A 22,402-nucleotide genomic window follows, 5' to 3' on the forward strand; every position below is an offset into this window, starting at 1 on the left:
TGTGTAATGAACAGACAAACTCCACTAGTGTAATGAACAGACAAACTCCACTGTGTAATGAACAGACAAACTCACTAGTGTAATGAACAGACAAACTCCACTAGTGTAATGAACAGACAAACTCCACTAGTGTAATGAACAGACAAACTCCACTAGTGTAATGAACAGACAAACTCACTAGTGTAATGAACAGACAAACTCCACTGTGTAATGAACAGACAAACTCCACTAGTGTAATGAACAGACAAACTCACTAGTGTAATGAACAGACAAACTCCACTGTGTAATGAACAGACAAACTCCACTAGTGTAATGAACAGACAAACTCCACTGTGTAATGAACAGACAAACTCCACTAGTGTAATGAACAGACAAACTCCACTGTGTAATGAACAGACAAACTCACTAGTGTAATGAACAGACAAACTCCACTAGTGTAATGAACAGACAAACTCCACTAGTGTAATGAACAGACAAACTCCACTGTGTAATGAGCAGACAAACTCCACTAGTGTAATGAACAGACAAACTCCACTGTGTAATGAACAGACAAACTCCACTGTGTAATGAACAGACAAACTCCACTAGTGTAATGAACAGACAAACTCCACTAGTGTAATGAACAGACAAACTCCACTGTGTAATGAACAGACAAACTCCACTGTGTAATGAACAGACAAACTCCACTAGTGTAATGAACAGACAAACTCACTAGTGTAATGAACAGACAAACTCCACTGTGTAATGAACAGACAAACTCCACTGTGTAATGAACAGCCCTTAATCTGACGGCTCCACGCTAGCGTGTGAAGTGACACTTCAAATCACTTCCCAGGAGCATGACGGTGCACAGATAAGTGTCGGTGTTAAGGTAGTGCTTGAATATACAGTTTATTGAAAACAGGTGTGGTGATTTTATTGATGGCGTGATTTTAGTTCCACTCAACAACCCCTACACGGTTAAGGGGAAAAAAACAAAGCACACACACACACACACACACACACACACACACACACACACACACACACACACACACACACACACACACACTTGGAGTTATTAAGCATATCTATTATGCTGTAGTTATGCTGTTCAGATGTAACTTCAGATCCATCAGATTATGTCCAAATATTTCCCATCTGGTTACTTGAATCTCGAGGTTCTTCACAAATGTTGATTTCCCCTGTGGGCCAGAGACCAGTAGTACATAAAACATATGAGAATTCTAATTACGTGTGTAGATTATGGTAGCATTGAATTGCACTAGTCTGCTTTATGAACATTTTCTTGCACATTGCCTTGTATGGATGAAGACTCCAACACAGGGATTCTACCATTTTAACCACTTAAACACTATTTTATACTTTGTTGTACGATGTTGTTGCACAGCAAAAATTGCTGGACAACAAGCTCACGACGCGATGTGAGCTTGTAGATCTGCTATTTTAGAGAAATTGATGAAAACTTTCGGTTGATTCTTTGTACAAAAAAAGTGTGATAACATTCAGCAGGAACTGGACAGATTGAATGCTGACAGGACTGTTATCACAGATTATTGCCATTTATCTTGCCTAAGGACTATTAGACTTTTCCACTAATTGCTTCTCTTCATTCTTACTTTCTTCTCTCCACTGCAGGGAAGAAAGAAGCTCGGTAAAAACAGCAGTTTTTGCTGAGTGGCATTTAAGTAAACCAAACCCCATGTTGGGGTTTGCAGGAATAAATAAACACTACTTCCTAGGAGACACCTGAGACAGCGTTTTCCACCGCCATTAACAAAACGACAAGTAATGGGATTTCTTGAGGAAACACGGGCTCCTATCCTGCAATACGACTCCAGACACGTGCAGAAAACATGGGAAGGTACAATGAGGCAGCTCTGATGACGTTTGGCATCCCAATGCCCTGTTAGCGTCCCTATTCTGGGGGGGAGAACATTCGCAAAAATAGCCGATCTACAAACTCACAACTTTTGGTGAAGAGATTTGGTGTAAAGGGAAACAAAGGAGTGGACCAAGTAGAGCCCTGGGGGACCCTGGTCAACTAAGTATACTGTACTGTAGGTTAAGTTGTTGACATTATATTTGTTTGTTGTTTCCATTGTTTTGGTGGATACCTGTGGTGGATACCATTGGATAGTAGATTTTTTACTTCTCAGCTGTGCTTAAAACAAAACAATTCACAAACTCACATGTTGTAGCCAAGGAAAGCTTCTCTCTCAAAACAAAAAGTCTGTTCTAACGTATCTCGTTACTCAAAATTATACCTTGCCTTGGAGCAGGTTCGTTTAGCTCCAAACTGTTGACGGAACTTAATACGTGATCTGACCCCGATGGGCTCTCTCATGGGTTTTGGATCCTCGGTTGGAATAACCCACTAGATGTTTGGTCTGTAGTGTTAAAGTTTCCTCTATATCTTAGAGCTCAAGGTACGAGCATGTCCTTTCTGTCTGGAGGAGTATGTGTACACGGTTCTGGTTCAGAGAAAACATGCTCTGACTGATGAAGTGTGTCTTTGAACTCTGAACACAGATCAGCGTAATCAAGCCAGTAAATGGCCATGGATCACAATTTCCACTTTTCAGCCTTTGGGAATCTGAAGGCATCAACGTGAAGTTGATCCCAATGGAACTACGCAGTCGATTTGAAACACATGCGAACTGTAAAGGCTCAGTTATACTTACGGTGTCATGCGACAAAAACAGCCGATCTGCAAGCTCAGAACACATCACGGCGTGATGCGTTCTGAGCTTGTAGATCGGCAATTTCTGCCACATGACACAGATGCACAACTAAGTATAAATCAGCCTTAAGTCAGCCTCCAATCTAAAGGCCAGTTAGTAAGAACGACCCCAAGGTACCCACAGCAGCGATGTGCCGTTATGGTTTGACATGTTTGTCTGGGCATGTCATAATAGGCCAACATCTGGCGGAAATAGGCGAACATTGTGCGAAAATAACCGATATACAAGCTCAACATGCACCACGTCTATTTTCAGCAAAGAGATTTGGAGTAGAGGGGAAAAGGAGTGGGCCAAGCGTATGGGGAAACAAAAGAAGTGGTTAAAGGGGTTATTTCCAGATCAACAGGAGAGTTTTAACTCTAAAACCATAAAACGTATCCTTCAGGAATATTGCTCCTCTGTAAGGAAGGCTCTGATAGCTTTGCGGCATTAGACAATGGAAGGATGCTGGTTTAACGCGGCAGATTTTGTTTCACTTTCCTGTAATGACAATTCAAGATAGACAAAACTATTTGCACAGCCTTACGCTTTTTTAAGTGTGTGTTGTCTTTGGCTTGGGGCTACAGTACCAAGTGACTGTATTTCTAAGGATATCCATCTCTGTTCAGATCACACTAGTGTTATATTTTTAACTTTGAATTAAAAAAAAGCATTCAGTCAACCAAAAACACAACAATAAAGAACGCTTACGTTCAGCACCTAATTTCTTCTTTGCATATATACAATATGCTCCCTACTACTAGGCCCTCTCACAAATATAATATCAAATATCTTCACCAAAAATAGCAGATCTACAAGATCCTAGCGTGCCACGCTGAAGCGTGTTTTGAGCTTCTGGATACATTTGGAAGATGGGATTTCAAGTAGCACTTATAAATTGTTGCTTTCATAAGCACTGTAGCTTTTGGCAGAAACCCTGTGTGGTCACTGTGATGGAGTCAAGTACACAGACGTTGCTAAGTTTACTTTTCTTATCAGGTCGGCCGGATAACATTGCTATATGTAGTTTAATCTTCATGATCATTTAGAGTAAAATGTTTCTCTAAAGACACAATGTTTTCACATCTCTTCAACTCCCACAAAATGAACACATCATGTCAGGAAATGATCTTCTGGTTTTTTCTTCTCTTTTTTGTTTGTTTGTTTTCCAGTATCAGACGATATGTCAAAATCCTTGGGTTGGGAATCACAACTAGGTTCCAAGTAGGATCCGGATCCAAATAGCTGGGTACTGGGTACGAATACAAATGAAGGAATCGAACCGGAATCGATAAAATACTAATTTAAGGATCCAATATTTATCCTATAAATAAAGTGTTCTACAAGCTTTAACTGGCACTGCTTTCCATTGTATTGTCATGGAATAAGCATATGAGAGGTTACTACTCACTGCATTTCTTAAAGTTGACAATTATTGATGTAAAATTCATTTTGGCGAAGATGTTTGGTGCCGAGGGAAACAATTAGGGGGCCTAGTATAGACCCCTGTGGGACTCTGGTCAACTAAGCACAGTATATAGGGTTTAAGTGGTTAAATGTATAGGGTTTAAGTGGTTACATGTATAGGGTTTAAGTGGTTAAATGTATAGGGTTCAAGTGGTTAAATGGTGAAAAGCGAGTAAGCGATGGCGAACGGTGGAGGTGACATTGGAGATCGCTTTCCAGGGTTGTGTTTGTCCTGATATGAAGGAATGTGGTATCTTACACAGCAATCTTTTGGGCAGATATAGGCCTATTAGATGAGTTATGGTGAAATGATCTTGGCCTGCCAAATTCTGTGGGGATCCCGGAGCGCTCACTCTGAGTGTCATGTATTCTGAGCAGTGAGATATGCTTTCTCCAGCTGTTTCACAGGCCCGGTGGAGGACTGGAGGACAACAGACCAAAGCTGTGATCCTATGGACTCGGGCTGCAACTGTCCATACTTTTTGTACTGATTATTCTATCAATTTCATTTTTTTGATTTATCGAATGATCGTGAAGCATATATTTTTTTTAAATAATATTTTAAATGAACATACAGTACTCAGGTGTGCCTTGAGATGTTATCATTGTGTGCTGTTGGACAATTGGACTTTGGGTTTCCCACGTTCATTAAAAAAAAAAGAATCAGTGCATTTCAACTTGACAGACAGTCTGGCTTTGCCGTCACAAAGACAAAGAACTAACACCTGTTCATTAAGTCTCTCAATGTAATCATCCTGGAGCTCTGCCAAAGTTTCCATACTTCTTGTGTAGGCTACAGTAAGTCATGTAGGTTATAGTGGCTACAAGACCAAAACCATTTAATTTTAACAAAATTGTGACTATTCATATTTCCTAATTATGTCCACCAGGCCAGGAAGTGGAGATTATGTTTTCGCCCCTGTCCGTGTGTGCACACCTGTGTGTCTGTGCACAGCTAATCTTGGACACTGCTGGACTGCTGGACACTCTCCCAGTCAGACTCATGGGGGCGCTATACCAGGCTGCTTTACTTTTTGGTCTATAACCATATGTTTCGTTGGCTTCCAAATGGTACATGTCACAACACAGTTTGTTGCAGAAACAGGATTATTTTGTTTCCCCCACCAAATTAGGCCTGTGACAATGAGAATCACACAGAGTTTTCATATTCCATACTCTTTGCCTGTAATAGGCATACAACATTAGTGGGCAGGGCGTATTTCTTACAAAAAACATATATCATGAATGCATCATCCAATAAACCTCAAATTGGAATCACATATTGAGGGGCACTGTCTATTCTGACCATTGGGGATACCACAGCTGACTTACCCATGGCTAAGCAACCCAGCCTGGGCACTTGCCAGTGTCCCTGTCTTATGCCAGGGGTCTTCAATGTTTTTCAGGACAAGACTCTACACAAACTGTATAGAATTATAGATAGCGGGATTCATGTTAATGTGTATTTTCAGAACCCTCAATATTTAATCAACTTGACCGTTGGCTCTGTACTTGGTCTGCTCCTTTTTCCTCTACACCAACTCTCCGAAAATAGCCTATCTACAAGCTCACAACGCCTTGCAGCGCGAGGCGTTGTGAGCTTGTAGATCTGCTATTTTCAAAAGATTTTGATACATTTGAAAACTTGAAATGGGAGATTGGTCTAAAATAACGTTGTATTCAGCCAGATTGCAGCTTTAAGACTAAATGGCCAGGAAGGAAATCAAACGTTCTGATTGCCTAAACAGAGAGAATGTAACTTCCACATGATGATCTGTAGAATGCATTGTGTTGAGTGTCTGACAGACAAGGAGGCTTAGCATGCTCTTTGGCATGCTGTCTGTGGAAAAGCAGCAGATCCCCTCAGATCCCCTCAGATATGTGGATCCAGGAAAAGACTCCCTACATCCTGACACTTCCTGGCACAGAGGTCACATGACAGAGAGAGTTACTATGTAACACCTCACTTTGTTCTTTAACCCTTTAAGAACAGAGAGATTTACTATGTAACACCTCACTTTATTAACCCTTTAAGACAGGGAACGCATCTGTGTGTCATTTTTAAGATTTCTTTGGGCTATTCAAAAATAGCAGATCTACTAGCTCATACCGAGTGCCGTGTTACGAGCTTGTAGATCTGCTATTTTTGAAAAGAAATCATGAAAAAGGGTGCAAATCATTGAATATATATAGACTTTTGAAGAAAAAATGTTTTACTCAAATATGTGCTTCCTGGGGGTCCCTGGAACAAAACTATTTTGAGATTGGGGTCCGCGGCCAAATACATATACATTTGGGTGGTCCTTTACATGAATAAAGTTTGAGAACCACTGATATTATAGCAACATTGACATTGTTATTATTATAACGTATTATAATGTATCATAACGTGTAGGGGAAGGATAGACAAAGGTCCTAGGCCCTTCATCAGTGTCAGGTCTGTTCTGAAAAGATGAATGAATGATTTCCCTGAAGATTGTATTCGAGGACACTTTAAATCAGGGGTTCTAGGACCACCAAAATAACCTCATAACCTCTGGCTGCGGCCCTCCTGGCAAAGACGTGATTGTAGATGTGAAAACCTGTGCATTAAAACACAGAGCAGAAAGAGTATAGACGTGCTATAATATATTAATATAACATAAGACTCACCTCTGGCACGGCAGGATTGAAGGTCACATTGAGGACTGTATCAGAGTGTTTCTGAAGCTTGTGGATGTAGTTACTGCTGCAGATGTCATACACATAGACCTGAAACACATAGATATACACATAGATGTCATACACATAGACCTGAAACACATAGATATACACATAGATGTCATACACATAGACCTGAAACACATAGATGTCATACACATAGACCTGAAACACATAGATATACACATAGATGTCATACACATAGACCTGAAACACATAGATATACACATAGATGTCATACACATAGACCTGATACACATAGATAGATAGATGTCATACACGTAGACCTGAAACACATAGATAGATAGATACACATAGATAAAATGTGAATTTGTTTTACACATCAGACAGTGTTAAGTTCGTTGGCTAAAACTATGACAAAAAAATGTCCGTCGACCTTATTTCACTGACGAAAACTAAATCAAAACTAAGCTATGATGACTAAAACCATGACTAAATATATTGACAATTTCGTCAATCCAGTAGATTCGATCCAGTAGAACTAAGTCATTTTATGTTTGGTTGTGCTCGGGTGTTGCGCACTGAAAATAGCTGATCTACAAGCTCACACAACGCGTCGCGCTGCGACGTGTTGTGTGAGCTTGTAGATCGGCTATTTTCAGCATGCAAACAAGTGTAAAATCAGCCATTACGACGCCATCAAGGCACCGCCAATACACATTTTTGTCGACAAAATAAACTATAGATTTAGTTGGCTAAAATCTTATGATATTTAGTCGACTAAAACTAGACAAAAACTTAAGACATTTCAGATGACTACTACGACTAAAACAACATGGGAATTTTATTCAAAAGACTAAGACTAAGACTAAATCAATATTTGCTGTCAAAATGAACACTGACATTAGATTAGAAGTCTTATAAAGCGCTACCAGACGAGCTTATATAAGTGAGTTGTTGTGTTTTTAGCGGTGGATGTAACCGGTCCAGTGCAGACCCAGTTCTCCATCTTGGCTGCGAACACAAGTGATGTGTTTCAAGCCACGTTCTTTCGGCGGTGCCATGGGCGCAGATAAATCCAGATGTGGGGATGTTTGGTACCAGACGGCGACTCATCAGATTCCTGCAGCTGTTCTTTATTAAGTTTCCCTGAAAAGAGCTTGAAGTGAGAGCTCCCTAGGAGGGATAGTCTCCTGTCTAAGAGCGGTGGTCCTAGCTGACATTTTCATGTCAGGACCCCCAAATGGATATGAATGTGGCCACAGACCCCCCCATCTGAAAAGATGTGGTGCCAGGGACCCCCATAAGAGATTATTTCCAATATTTCAACAAAAAAAATATATATAGCGGAAAACTGTGTTAAAGTAGTTGAACAGATTTTAATGCTACGGTTTATCAACACATTTTGCTGGGGACCCTCTGGAACCTCCTCAAGGACCCCTGGGGGCTACCAGACCCCACTTTGAGAACCACTGGTCTAAAGCCTTGGTTCTCAAAGTGGGGTCCGGGGACCCCCAGGGGTCGTTGAGGGGCTTCCAGGGGGTCCCCAGACAAATGATGGATAGTTAGGAACCATATGGACCCTTTTGTGGCTGTAACTCTGAGAGTGTACAAACGGGTCCATTTGGTTCCCTTTGTACACTCTCAGAGTTATGGTGGTCCGTGGTCTAATGCAGGGGTTCTCAAAGTGGGGTCCACGGCCCCCCATGGCCCGGCCCCCATGGCCCCCCATGGCCCTATATACATCAGCTATTTAAAATGTTTGATTATTTATACATTTTTAACATACAGGGTCCTTGGCACAAACTTTTCATAAAGGGGTCTGCGGCCAAATACACATTCATTCATTAATACTAATTAAATACACATTCATTCATTAATACTAATTAAATACACATTCATTCATTAATACTAATTAAATACACATTCATTCAGGGGTCCTTACCACTAAAGCATCTAACAAGGCATTAGACAGCTTTGGGTGGGGGGGGGGGTCTTTGCTAGGGGGGGGGCATACGTAAGTCCGACATCCCATTTCTCCGACTACGTGGCATCCGCGTGCGGTTAGGGTTAGGGTTCGGGTTTGGTATAGGGTTAGTATAGTAAACGTCGGAGGCATGCGCTGTCGGAGGAATGGTGTGTCGGACTAACGTATTGCACCCCTTTGCTAGGTGTGTCTCAGCAGCACACATAGGACCCCAGACATACATGGCCTCATCCCTGCCAGATGCAGCAATAAATATCAACAACAAACTGAGGCGGGGGGGAAGGGGGTCTGAACCATGACACGCCGTGCATCATACATGACATAAAGCACAGTGTTAGCATGTTGAACTAATGACATAAAGCACATTGTTAACATGTTGAACTAATGACATAAAGCACATTGTTAGCATGTTGAACTAATGACATAAAGCACATTGTTAGCATGTTGAACTAATGACATAAAGCACATTGTTAACATGTTGAACTAATGACATAAAGCACATTGTTAACATGTTGAACTAATGACATAAAGCACATTGTTAGCATGTTGAACTAATGACATAAAGCACATTGTTAGCATGTTGAACTAATGACATAAAGCACATTGTTAACATGTTGAACTAATGACATAAAGCACATTGTTAACATGTTGAACTAATGACATAAAGCACATTGTTAGCATGTTGAACTAATGACATAAAGCACATTGTTAGCATGTTGAACTAATGACATAAAGCACATTGTTAACATGTTGAACTAATGACATAAAGCACATTGTTAACATGTTGAACTAATGACATAAAGCACATTGTTAACATGTTGAACTAATGACATAAAGCACATTGTTAGCATGTTGAACTAATGACATAAAGCACATTGTTAGCATGTTGAACTAATGACATAAAGCACAGTGTTAGCATGTTGAACTAATGACATAAAGCACATTGTTAGCATGTTGAACTAATGACATAAAGCACATTGTTAGCATGTTGAACTAATGACATAAAGCACATTGTTAACATGTTGAACTAATGACATAAAGCACATTGTTAACATGTTGAACTAATGACATAAAGCACATTGTTAACATGTTGAACTAATGACATAAAGCACATTGTTATCATGTTGAACTAATGACATAAAGCACATTGTTAACATGTTGAACTAATGACATAAAGCACATTGTTAACATGTTGAACTAATGACATAAAGCACATTGTTAGCATGTTGAACTAATGACATAAAGCACATTGTTAACATGTTGAACTAATGACATAAAGCACATTGTTAACATGTTGAACTAATGACATAAAAAGCACAGTGTTATCATGTTGAACTAATGACATAAAGCACATTGTTAGCATGTTGAACTAACAAACCAAAGCTGCAGGCCTAATAACTCATTTTCAGTTTGCACGATTATGAGAAGAAGTTCATTCAGGTTGATGAGCTCACTTCATATTAAACCCAAACTGAAAGATGAAAGCAATTCCAACCCTTCCTTTCCACACACACACACACACACACACACACACACACACACACACACACACACACACACACACACACACACACACACACACACACACACACACACACACACACACACACACACACACACACACACACAAACCTGGTCTTATGCGTCATGTCTTCAGTCATATAAAGGTCTTTTTTAAACTCCAGTCACTTTCAGTTCAGCACAGCTGAGGTGTGTGTCACTGTCCAGCTGACGCTCGTTGACACTCGTTAATGTTACTTGTTGCATCAAAGCAATGATGTTGTGTTTCTGCACCAAACATAACTACACCTAATCTAAGATGCCATCAAAGCCAAGAATGTTTACACGACCCTCTCTGGTATTATATATTTTTTTGGTTTGAGCTGTAGGAAAAAACTAGGCTACACTTGGTTGTTTAGTCAGGATGAAAACAATATAATAATTTGGATTAAACCGATTGGGAATATTTTTTTAATCTATTTTTAATTGAATCGTGACCCCAAGAATCGGAATCGAATCGTGAGATAGCAGACTATTCACAGCCCTAGTCTTATGTCATGGTGGCATGTAATTACTGTCAAACACAAAGACAAATGCTGCATGTTATTACTGTCACACACAAAGACAAAATGCTGCATGTTATTACTGTCACACATAAAGACAAAATGTTGCATGTTATTACTGTCACACATAAAGACAAAATGCTGCATGTTATTACTGTCACACATAAAGACAAAATGCTGTTATTACTGTCACACATAAAGACAAAATGCTGCATGTTATTACTGTCACACATAAAGACAAAATGCTGCATGTTATTACTGTCACACATAAAGACAAAATGCTGTTATTACTGTCACACATAAAGACAAAATGCTGCATGTTATTACTGTCACACATAAAGACAAAATGCTGCATGTTATTACTGTCACACATAAAGACAAAATGCTGCATGTTATTACTGTCACACATAAAGACAAAATGCTGCATGTTATTACTGTCACACATAAAGACAAAATGCTGCATGTTATTACTGTCACACATAAAGACAAAATGCTGCATGTTATTACTGTCACACATAAAGACAAAATGCTGCATGTTATTACTGTCACACATAAAGACAAAATGCTGCATGTTATTACTGTCACACATAAAGACAAAATGCTGTTATTACTGTCACACATAAAGACAAAATGCTGCATGTTATTACTGTCACACATAAAGACAAAATGCTGTTATTACTGTCACACATAAAGACAAAATGCTGCATGTTATTACTGTCACACATAAAGACAAAATGCTGCATGTTATTACTGTCACACATAAAGACAAAATGCTGTTATTACTGTCACACATAAAGACAAAATGCTGCATGTTATTACTGTCACACATAAAGACAAAATGCTGCATGTTATTACTGTCACACATAAAGACAAAATGCTGCATGTTATTACTGTCACACATAAAGACAAAATGCTGCATGTTATTACTGTCACACATAAAGACAAAATGCTGTTATTACTGTCACACATAAAGACAAAATGTTGCATGTTATTACTGTCACACATAAAGACAAAATGCTGCATGTTATTACTGTCACACATAAAGACAAAATGCTGTTATTACTGTCACACATAAAGACAAAATGCTGCATGTTATTACTGTCACACATAAAGACAAAATGCTGCATGTTATTACTGTCACACATAAAGACAAAATGTCCCTCAGACAGTTAGAGCCACGTTTATTTGTTGTCTTATTCGGCTCTGCAGTAATGCTTGGTTTACTTTCGATTTATTGTGTGGATTTTGTAAATTATTACATTGTGTTGTTTTATTGTTTTGACCTTTTATTGACTGTTGATTTCTTTTATCCTCTTTCCCCTCTCCCTCAAGAGGCCAGTTGTAAATAAGAATTAGTTCTTGACCTGTTTAGCCTGGTTATATAAAAGGTTAACATAATTATTTATTTTTTTACCCCAATGTTTTTTTAAAGCCATTTCACAGTAGGGGGGCTGCAGCCAGAGGCTATGGCTATTTGGGGGTCCCTGTCATGGAAAGGTTCGGGAACCCCTGACCACTCCACTTAAATCACATATAATAGGGTCCTACTGATTACTGAAGCATGTGCATTTCCTCTGTCTTGAGCCTTAAGTTTTGGTGGAAAATGTGTAATATGATCTTGGGAGTCATTCTAGAGTATGGAAGTTCTTTTTTTCCATGATTGTTTTGTGAAATATCGAGACAAGTACAAATGCCTCTGGCTTATGGAAGGTCTCAGGGTAGCAACAAATAAGCACGGCTGCAGCTCACTACCATACGCTCCATCAAGCTTCCAAGAAAACGCTGGAAACGTCCGATCTCGACAGAGATGCTCTCAAATGTCTGCGCAGAGTCCCCCACAATTAATAATAAGCAGCAGCGTTCATATATTATTCCGTTTGCTTTCACCAAACACATACACCAGAAGAAAGGACAGATGGATAGGGAAAAGGGAAAAGGGAGGCCCGTCTTGTGAGATGCTTTGAAAGCGAGTATCAGGCACAAGTCTGGAAAAGTAATTAAAGAGTTTCTGCTTCTTCGACATGAATGTTGAATTTCGACTTCTTATGGAAAAAGGCCTGTGTCCAAAAATACAGATCTGTGAGTCAAGCACGAATCCTGTCCTACCCTGGAGTGGAAGGTGAAAAGTGATATCGGTTTACACCGCTGTTTTCCTGCCATCTTCCATCCTCCAGCCCAATTTAGTAAGAGTCAGAACACCTTGCCCTTTGATGCCTTCCGGAGAAACAATCATTCTAAATGAACGTGTCGAGCTGAACAGACACAAACAGGACTGTGATAGTCAAGCTGAACAGACACAAACAGGACTGTGATAGTCAAGCTGAACAGACACAAACAGGACTGTGATAGTCAAGCTGAACAGACACAAACAGGACTGTGATAGTCAAGCTGAACAGACACAAACAGGACTGTGATAGTCAAGCTGAACAGACACAAACAGGACTGTGATAGTCAAGCTGAACAGACACAAACAGGACTGTGATAGTCAAGCTGAACAGACACAAACAGGACTGTGATAGTCAAGCTGAACAGACACAAACAGGACTGTGATAGTCGAGCTGAACAGACACAAACAGGACTGTGATAGTCAAGCTGAACAGACACAAACAGGACTGTGATAGTCAAGCTGACCAGACACAAACAGGACTGTGATAGTCAAGCTGAACAGACACAAACAGGACTGTGATAGTCAGCATTTGATCAAAAACTCATCTGGCAAAATTATTTGGCTGAAAAATATGTTTGGCACAACGGTGAGACATAATGTAAATCAAAAGCGTGGAAGGGAAATCTTTTACGTTGACCTACAATACAGATTTACAATCAGAAAAAGGGGGTTTTGAGGCAATTAGTTTTGGATTAGTATAACAGTACCAAAGCCCCTGAACAGCTAAGAGGTCACATTCTCTCTCACTCCACAGTCATCAAATTGTTATGCTAAGATGTGTTAACAGGCTAATTTACGAAGGAGCACTTTCTGAGAAAACATCTGAGTGCACACAACCCTCTCATCAATGTGAACTCTTTTTATACTCCTAACCCTTTCTTCTTCCACCACTTAGTTGACCGGAGTCTCCCAAGGCTCACTACTAGGTCAGCTCCTTCTCCTTTTCCCTCCAAAACAAATATCTTTGCCGAAAATAGATGAAAATGGATTATGTACATCCTCCTGTCCGCAAGAGAGCATATAAATTGCTGGATAACTGACAGATAAGTAGCCTTGCGGCCCCTAGGAGCCTATCTCATGTTTCTATAGAGGCAGCTTGATGTACTGTACAAGCAGTGGTAGAAAAAGTACTCAAAGTTTCAATACTGCAATGTAGAAATACTCTGTTAAGTAAAAGTCCGGAATTAAAAATGTAAGTAAAAGTGCAGAAGTATTGATATAAAATGTGATATGATAAATTAAATGTACTTAAAGCACCAAAAGTAAAAGTACTCATTATACAGAATGTCCCATTTAAAGTTTTCAAATGTATAAAAATCTTTTGAAAATAGCAGATCTACAAGCCCACAGTACGCATTGTAAGCTTGTAGATCGGCTATTTTGAAATGGACAAAATGTATATGGGGCTGAAGTGGTTAAGGTATGTTTTGTAATAATAATCAAAATCTACAAAGTAACTAGTTTTAAAAAAATATAGTGGAGTGAAAGTACAATATTTGGATCCGAGGTGTAGTGGAGTAGTCAGTCCACTACACCTCACAAAGCCAGGCAATGAAACTTCTATAAAAGAACTCCAACTCAACATGGAACATTGGAACATAATGGCTGTGGACTGAGCGTAACAATCTAGAGTTCATTCCATTCTTATGAGAGAGAGACATGCAGCAAAGGGACTCGAACCCGCGACACCTTTGCAACATGTTTGCATAGGTTAATAAATAAGTACACTTTATTGGACCTTTTACTTAAGAAAGGTGAAGCGTTACCAAAATAATGCATGCAGGTCCAGCTAGGACCTGTATAGTATACAGGACCTGTACACAGTATACATATATATGTCCTGTACACAGTATACATATATATGTCCTGTACATAGGATACATATATATGTCCTGTACACAGTATACATATATATGTCCTGTACATAGTATACATATATATGTCCTGTACATAGGATACAGGACCTGTACACCTAGGACCTGTATAGTATATACAGGACCTGCCAGGTATAACACTAAGGTTATACAGATATGTCATAACTCAGTCTGACTTTTAGATGGATGCCAGCTCCTAAATTCAGGTCCAGAGATGCAGCAAGATGTGCCATTGATTATTATTCTATTAATAATACTTACACCACTAGACTGCCTACAGTATAACACTAAGGTTTAAGTTGCTGAAGATACAGTCATAAGTCTGACTTTTAGATGGATGCCAGCTCGTAAATTATTTGCACAGAACGTGCCTTGCATTTTATTTTCTATAAAAACTAATTCTATAAAAGAGATGAAAGGCAAATACAGTGTGTGTATAGATAGAGGGTGTTCTGTGCTCTTTGCATGGCTTCATTTAGGCTTGTCTAGTGAAAAGGTTGTCTAGTGAAAATGATATGACTTTCATCTATGGGACCCAACACTGTACAATCCTCAGTGCTAATGTAACTCTGACACTCTCAGAGTTACACAAAAGGGGGCATGCTCCCCCAAACGACCCTGATGGGTCCCCCGAACCCCACTTTGAGCAGCAGTGACTTACACAGTTGTCTTCAGAGCCTGAGGCGATGAAGCGTCCACATGGTGAGATGGCTGAGGAGCAGGGATAGCAGCGGTTCACATGGCTCTCATAACGACGCACACACCTGAGAAAAGGACACACACACACACACACACCTGATAAAATAAAAGGACACACACACCTGATAAAAGGAGACACACACACACACACACACACCTGATAAAAGGACACACACACACACACACACACACACACACACACACACACACACACACACACACACACACACACACACACACACACACACACACACACACACACACGCCTGATAAAAGGAGACACACACAAAATAAATGACCGACTAAATAATGCTTGTGGATTAAATTAACCCATTCAAACCGGATAATTCAAAATTCAACAACATATTTTGAGATGGGCGTTCACGGCCAAATACAATAGTTTGAGAACCACTGATATTATAGCAACAAAATTATATAAAAAAAAAACAAAAAACTGTTATGATTTAGAAGACATTTGTAGAATCCCCAGAAGCAAAGATTTGAGTTACAAATGTTCGCTTAATTTTTGTTTTTATATATATATATATACTGTGTATATATATATATATATATATATATATATATATATATATTTTTTTTTTTTTTTTTTTTTTTTTTCAAACAGATTTGCACACATTTTTTTTTTTTTGAATAGCCAAAGAAATCATAATGTGTCACAGATGCGTTCCCGGTCCTACAGGGTTAAGTAAATAGATGTGATTTCACAAAACAACAGGATAATTGTCTGGTGACATCATGTATAATTTGGATGATGTTGTTTCCCTGTGAAGCATCATGACTCAATAATACAACAGGCCAGCAGATGTTTGCACTGAAAAGTCCAACTATTAATATGTTCAAGAAGGGGAAGCCTGGACATATTAACCACTTAATAACCCCTTCAATCTGGCATAAAATGACACTTTCTGTGTCATTTTATATATACATATATATATATATATTCCATTTCATATATAGTGTCTCATTGGGGGCTGTTTGGTGGACAGTTCAGATAACTGCTCTTTCTCTTCCTGGAAAGTATATAAGCATGATGAAATAAACCTTTTAAATATTGTTTCAAATGACCAAACCTGCCTACTGATGATGTCACTGGTAGGTAGGTTGAACTGTGTCCACAGCCCTCCTCTGAGACACAGAGCGTGTGAGTCTTTTTACAGATCTATTTTTACAGATCTATTTTTACAGATCTACTTGTGATATGTTTGTAATACATAGTCTGAAAATAACTTAAAAAATAAATAAATATTTCCCTATAAAGACATGCCCATATTAGGGAAGTCAGGTTAAAGTGGTTTACAGTACATACAGTATGCAGTGGAAAAAATAATACAATGTCACTATGATGTATTGGTCTTTGACTATTAGTATCAAACTACTGACTTGTTTTAGCACGGCACAGAGTATAGATCTGCTCATTTTGAAAAATCCTGACCATTTGTGCAAATCTTTGAATATATATTTTTAAGCGAACATTTGCAACTCAAATCTTTGCTTCTGGGGGGTCCCTGGAACAACATATTTTCAGATGAGGGTCTGCAGCCAAATACACATCATTTCGGGGGTCCTTGACATGAAAACGTTTGAGAAGCACTGATTTGGAGGTTTTCTCCACCACTGTCCGAGGAGCATCTGATCCACGCGGGGGGGGGGGGGGGGGGGGGGGGCAGCATGACTCAAGCAAAACACAGGGAGAAAAAAAAAGACTGTTGTAGGTGAGGAGCGAGCGGAGCGCCCCCTACTGTGACTGTTATGCTCATTCATACTGCAGCGTGTAATGGCTTTACCAGGCTGCCAGCGCAGGCCCGTCCAGCTACAGTATGAGTATACTGAACTAACCCAGCTACACTATACTGAACACCCCTCCAAGCAGGACAGGCCCCGTGGATGTTGTGACCGGGGGTCTCTCTCTCTCTCTCATCTCTCTCTCTCTCTCTCTCTCTCTCTCTCTCTCTCTCTCTCTCTCTCTCCTCTCTCTCTCTCTCTCTCTCTCTCTCTCTCTCTCTCTCTCTCTCTCTCTCTCTCTCTCTCTCTCTCTCTCTCTCTCTCTCTCTCTCTCTCTCTCTCTCTCTCTCTCTCTCTCTCTCTCTCTCTCACACAGGTCCTGGTGAGAGCATGTCTTTTGGCTTTCACCTGCTAATCTCATTTAAGACGGACAGAAACTAGGTCACATTCAATGGTGGGTGACCATAAAGCAGTGGTTCTCAAACTTGTTCAGGTCAAGTACCCCTAAATGAATGTGTATTTGGCCGCGGACCCCCATCTGAAAAGATTTTGTGTCAAGGACCCCCATCCAAGATTAAAGTTAAAAATGTAAAAAATATTCAAACATTTTCAAAGAATGTCAAGATTTTTTTTGAAAATAGCTGATGTATGTAGGGCCCTGGTGGTCCCCGGACCCCACTTTGAGAACCCCTGCATTAGACCACGGACCACCATAACTCTGTAGGCAGCGGTTCCGGTAGGAGATACAAAGGAGACTCTTTGTGTCTCCTACCGGAACCGCTGCCGGTCAACAAATTATTGTCTTAGGAATGAGACAAAAAATAAAATATCCATGAATTCAAGTCATTCATGGGGTGACTGACTAATCCATAGATTTAAAAACCTATTCCTTTAAGCACAGTCAACTCTCCACACAAACGCAACTAGTTGCAACTTGCAACCATTTGCAAGAAATTGCAGGTCTGTGCAATTTTGAGTATAATTGCAACTAGTTGCTTTATGAATCATTGGTGTGGACTGGGCATCAAACCTCCATACTTCATAAACTAATACTTTAGTTGACTGGGGTCGGCTCCGTACTTTGTACACCAAATCTCTTTCCTGTAAATAACCGATCTACAAGCTCACAAGGCGTCGGCCAAGCATCACAGCACCTTGTGAGCCTGTAGAATATGGGTGCTAGGGGTTCAACTGGTTCAAATCTAAATGATAGAGAGAGAGAGAGAGAGAGAGAGAGAGAGAGAGAGAGAGAGAGAGAGGAGGAGGATGAGGCCGAGCCACATTCCCAGTGTTGTGTGAGTGATGACTAACCAGCATTCTCCTTGCTGTCAGAGAGAAACCTTGTATCTCTGTATTTCAACTCTTATAATGTATATATGTTTTTATATGGACAGGAAACAGGGAGAGAGAGAGAGATGGGGAGAGACATGCGGTAAAGATCATCGAGAACGGGACTCGAACCCGCGATGCACGGTCAGGCTACATTGGAGCCCAGGTGCCCGGACCGCTAGGCCAGCTGGGCCATCTCTTTATATTTTGTTGTAAATTCATGCTCTACTTCATCATGCAGGAGGAGTTGTGAGCTTGTATTTTGGCTATTATTGGCTAGAGACGACATATGAGGTTTTCACATGACAGCCAACCTGATGAATAACACAGACTGACTGCAGAGGAAGGTCCAATTCTGTACATTAAACCTCTCGTGTTATTAAGAATATCAACGGCATATAAACAGCTTCAATATTTCCGCCATTGTTTTTCTGTTCTTTGAATAACAATATCTATTGTCAAAGTATCTTAATTTTTCTTGCATCCTCCCTGAATGGCTTTCACCTCATTATGATGCCTTTTAAAAGACATTGGCCGACCGATACGATTGATCCTTTAACCACTGAACCGTATAAGGCATAAGATACAAGTATGAATTTATTGCACGATGGAAAATCCACCAAATTTGATGGAAATATATCACTGAGTTAAAGAGAAACAGACCACCATGTGTTCTCCGTCTATCTAGAAGCAGGAATCTGGTGTCTAGCACAGTAGTTCATAAACTGCTTTAGCTCGAGACCCAAACAACAAATGTTATGTCTCCCCCCCCCCCCCCCCCCCCCAAGAAATGTTATGTCTCCCCCCCAGGGACCCAAACTAGTGAAAATAGCTCACCGGATGAAATGTAGTCAACTTTTCACATGGTGACCAAACCATGTACATTTAAGTCATGATGGGGGATTGGATATACTGTCAGTTTCTTTTCAGGCTAATTTAAAAGACATCAAGGGAATATTATATGGTCTCTGTTGGGTGGAAACCTCATAATGTCCAAAACTGTTACTTTTCAGGATTAAAATAAAAAAATAGCAAAAGTAGCTAATCGACAAGCTGGAAACACGGCGTGAGCTTGTAGATCTGTTACTTTTGATGCTTTCATGCGATCGACGCTATAGTATGATCAAGTTAATTTACTAAACAAGCAAAGCACAGAAAGTTAGAATATGGAGATAAGAGGTTTCTGCGCGGCAGCAACGTTATGATAAATGGTGCATTTATATAGCTTATAAAGCACTTTACAGTGTGTATTACATTCACCCATTCATTTATATAACTTATAAAGCACTTTACAGTGTGTATTACATTCACCCATTCATTTATATAGCTTATAAAGCACTTTACAGTGTGTATAACATTCACCCATTCATTTATATAGCTTATAAAGCACTTTACAGTGTGTATTACATTCACCCATTCATTTATATAGCTTATAAAGCACTTTACAGTGTGTATTACATTCACCCATTCATTTATATAGCTTATAAAGCACTTTACAGTGTGTATTACATTCACCCATTCATTTATATAGCTTATAAAGCACTTTACAGTGTGTATTACATTCACACACAGATGGCAGGGGAAACCATTCAAGCAGTTGAGGAGTCCATGTCTTGGTCAGGACTTTACGACACTTAACCCACAAGGAGCTGGGGATCGAACAGAGAACAAGCAGCTACTACACCTCTGAGCCACTGCCCTGAGCATACTGTATATATTATTATATATTATATATATTATTATATATTATATACTGTATATATTATATATTATATACTGTATATATTATTATATATTATATACTGTATATATTATTATATATTATATACTATATTATTATATATTATATACTGTATATATTATTATATATTATATACTGTATATATTATTATATATTATATACTGTATATATTATTATATATTATATACTGTATATATTATGCTTTTCGCCTCATCAGGCACGATGTGGTGAAACACATTGGTGCAATAAAGCCACATGAAGCGTTGAAGCAAGTCCATTGTGTGTGTGTGTGTGTGTGTGTGTGTGTGTGTGTGTGTGTGTGTGTGTGTGTGTGTGTGTGTGTGTGTGTGTGTGTGTGTGTGTGTGTGTTTTTGTCACTAGTGTGCGGTCCCTTCCTAAGTGGAACTTGGTCTCTGTTGGGTGGAAAACCTGCATTCTAAGGTCCTAACTGTAATATTAAGGTCCTAACTGTAATATTAAGGTCCTAACTGTAATATTAAGGTCCTAACTGTAATATTTCGCTTTCTCTTCAAAAAAGCTTACAACTCGCCAGCTCTCAGATTGGCAGTTTTTTGTGACACAGTAGTATGACGAAGTAGAACATTCATTTAGGAAAAAAAACATGAAAAGTTGTAATATGGAGGTATATCGGGTATTAATATATATCACACATTGTCACGAGTTGGAAGAAATCTACTTAAAGGCTTCCCTGTTGCGTCACTTTTCAACGTTCCCGGTATCCCGTGTCACGTGGCTGCCAATGGTATACAAGCTGTATGAGCTTGTAGATCTGCTATTTTTGAAAGATCTTTGAATATATATATATTTTTAAAGACAACATTTTTAACTCAAATCTTTGCTTCTGGGGGGGGGGGTCCCTGGAACTAAATATTTTGAGCTGGAGGATAGCAGATCTACAAGCTCAAAGCTCAAAGCTGAGCTTGTATATCTGATATTTTTGAATAGACAATGAAATGTAAAATGACAGAGATGCATTCCCGGTCTTAATGGTCTAGGCTGACGCACCAGTAAAACATCTAAAACAAGGCAGTAGCGCCCCGCCCCCTGTATGTGTGTTTGTGTAAGTGTCTATAAACTAAAATGCCCGTTCTAATTGTCTAATAGAAGCTTCATTAACAGTGTTATAATTGTCTAATAGAAGCTTCATTAACAGTGTTATAATTGTCTAATAGAAGCTTCATTAACAGTGTTATAATTGTCTAATAGAAGCATGGCTTCATTAACAGTGTTATAATTGTCTAATAGAAGCATGGCTTCATTAACAGTGGGGATAACCAAACAAACGGAATTAACACAAACCATAGTTGTTGCTTTTGTCTTTTTTTACTAGACAGCCATTTATCACAACGTTTATGGACCGGCACAATATAGCATAATGAATTAAGTCCTTTAATGATGTTCATAATGAATTAAGTCCTTTAATGATGTTCCCCAGACTGAAAAACAATCGTTAATTTCCTTTTTGTCTTGCGAAGGAAAAAATAAAAGCCGTAACGACACAGCCGTAATGAAAAGGTCAAAGTAAATATGAGTGGCATTTAAATAGGCCTCCTCTGGAGAGAGAATGTTTGTCTCACAGCTAGAGGCGGAAAGTAACTAAGTACTTTTACTTAACTTGAATATGCCAATTCTTCAGTTCTTTACTTATACTCCACTACATCCGAGAGGCAAATATTTTACTATTTAATGCCACTACAATTATTAGAAAGCTTTAGTGACTAGTTTAGTGACTAGTGTAAAGTGCTTTAGTGACTAGTTACTTTGAAGAAGTTGATTCTCATTACAAAACATATTTTAACCACTGATTCACCACTCTGCTTCATACAGTGTCTGTTTTAACCACTGATTCACCACTCTGCTTCATACAGTGTCTGTTTTAACCACTGATTCACCACTCTGCTTCATACAGTGTCTGTTTTAACCACTG

The 22,402-nt window shown here is 39.3% G+C and overlaps 1 protein-coding gene across 1 annotated transcript in view; it reads right to left on the minus strand.

Annotated features, from left to right (window-relative positions):
* wdr27 (WD repeat domain 27) overlaps positions 1-22,402 on the minus strand; it is a gene marked incomplete at its 3' end in the record, with an annotated part of 142,506 nt that overhangs the window by 29,762 nt on the left and 90,342 nt on the right. Inside the window, exons 22-23 of the mRNA XM_084076195.1 lie at positions 15,604-15,706; positions 6,843-6,941 (exon numbers count right to left, since the gene is read on the minus strand). Coding sequence (XP_083932321.1) covers positions 6,843-6,941; positions 15,604-15,706 — 202 coding nt within the window. The remainder of the gene's footprint in view (positions 1-6,842; positions 6,942-15,603; positions 15,707-22,402) is intronic.

The sequence above is a fragment of the Gymnoscopelus microlampas genome, assembly GCF_963454915.1.
Source record: "Gymnoscopelus microlampas genome assembly, chromosome: 13".
Lineage (NCBI taxonomy): Eukaryota > Metazoa > Chordata > Actinopteri > Myctophiformes > Myctophidae > Gymnoscopelus > Gymnoscopelus microlampas.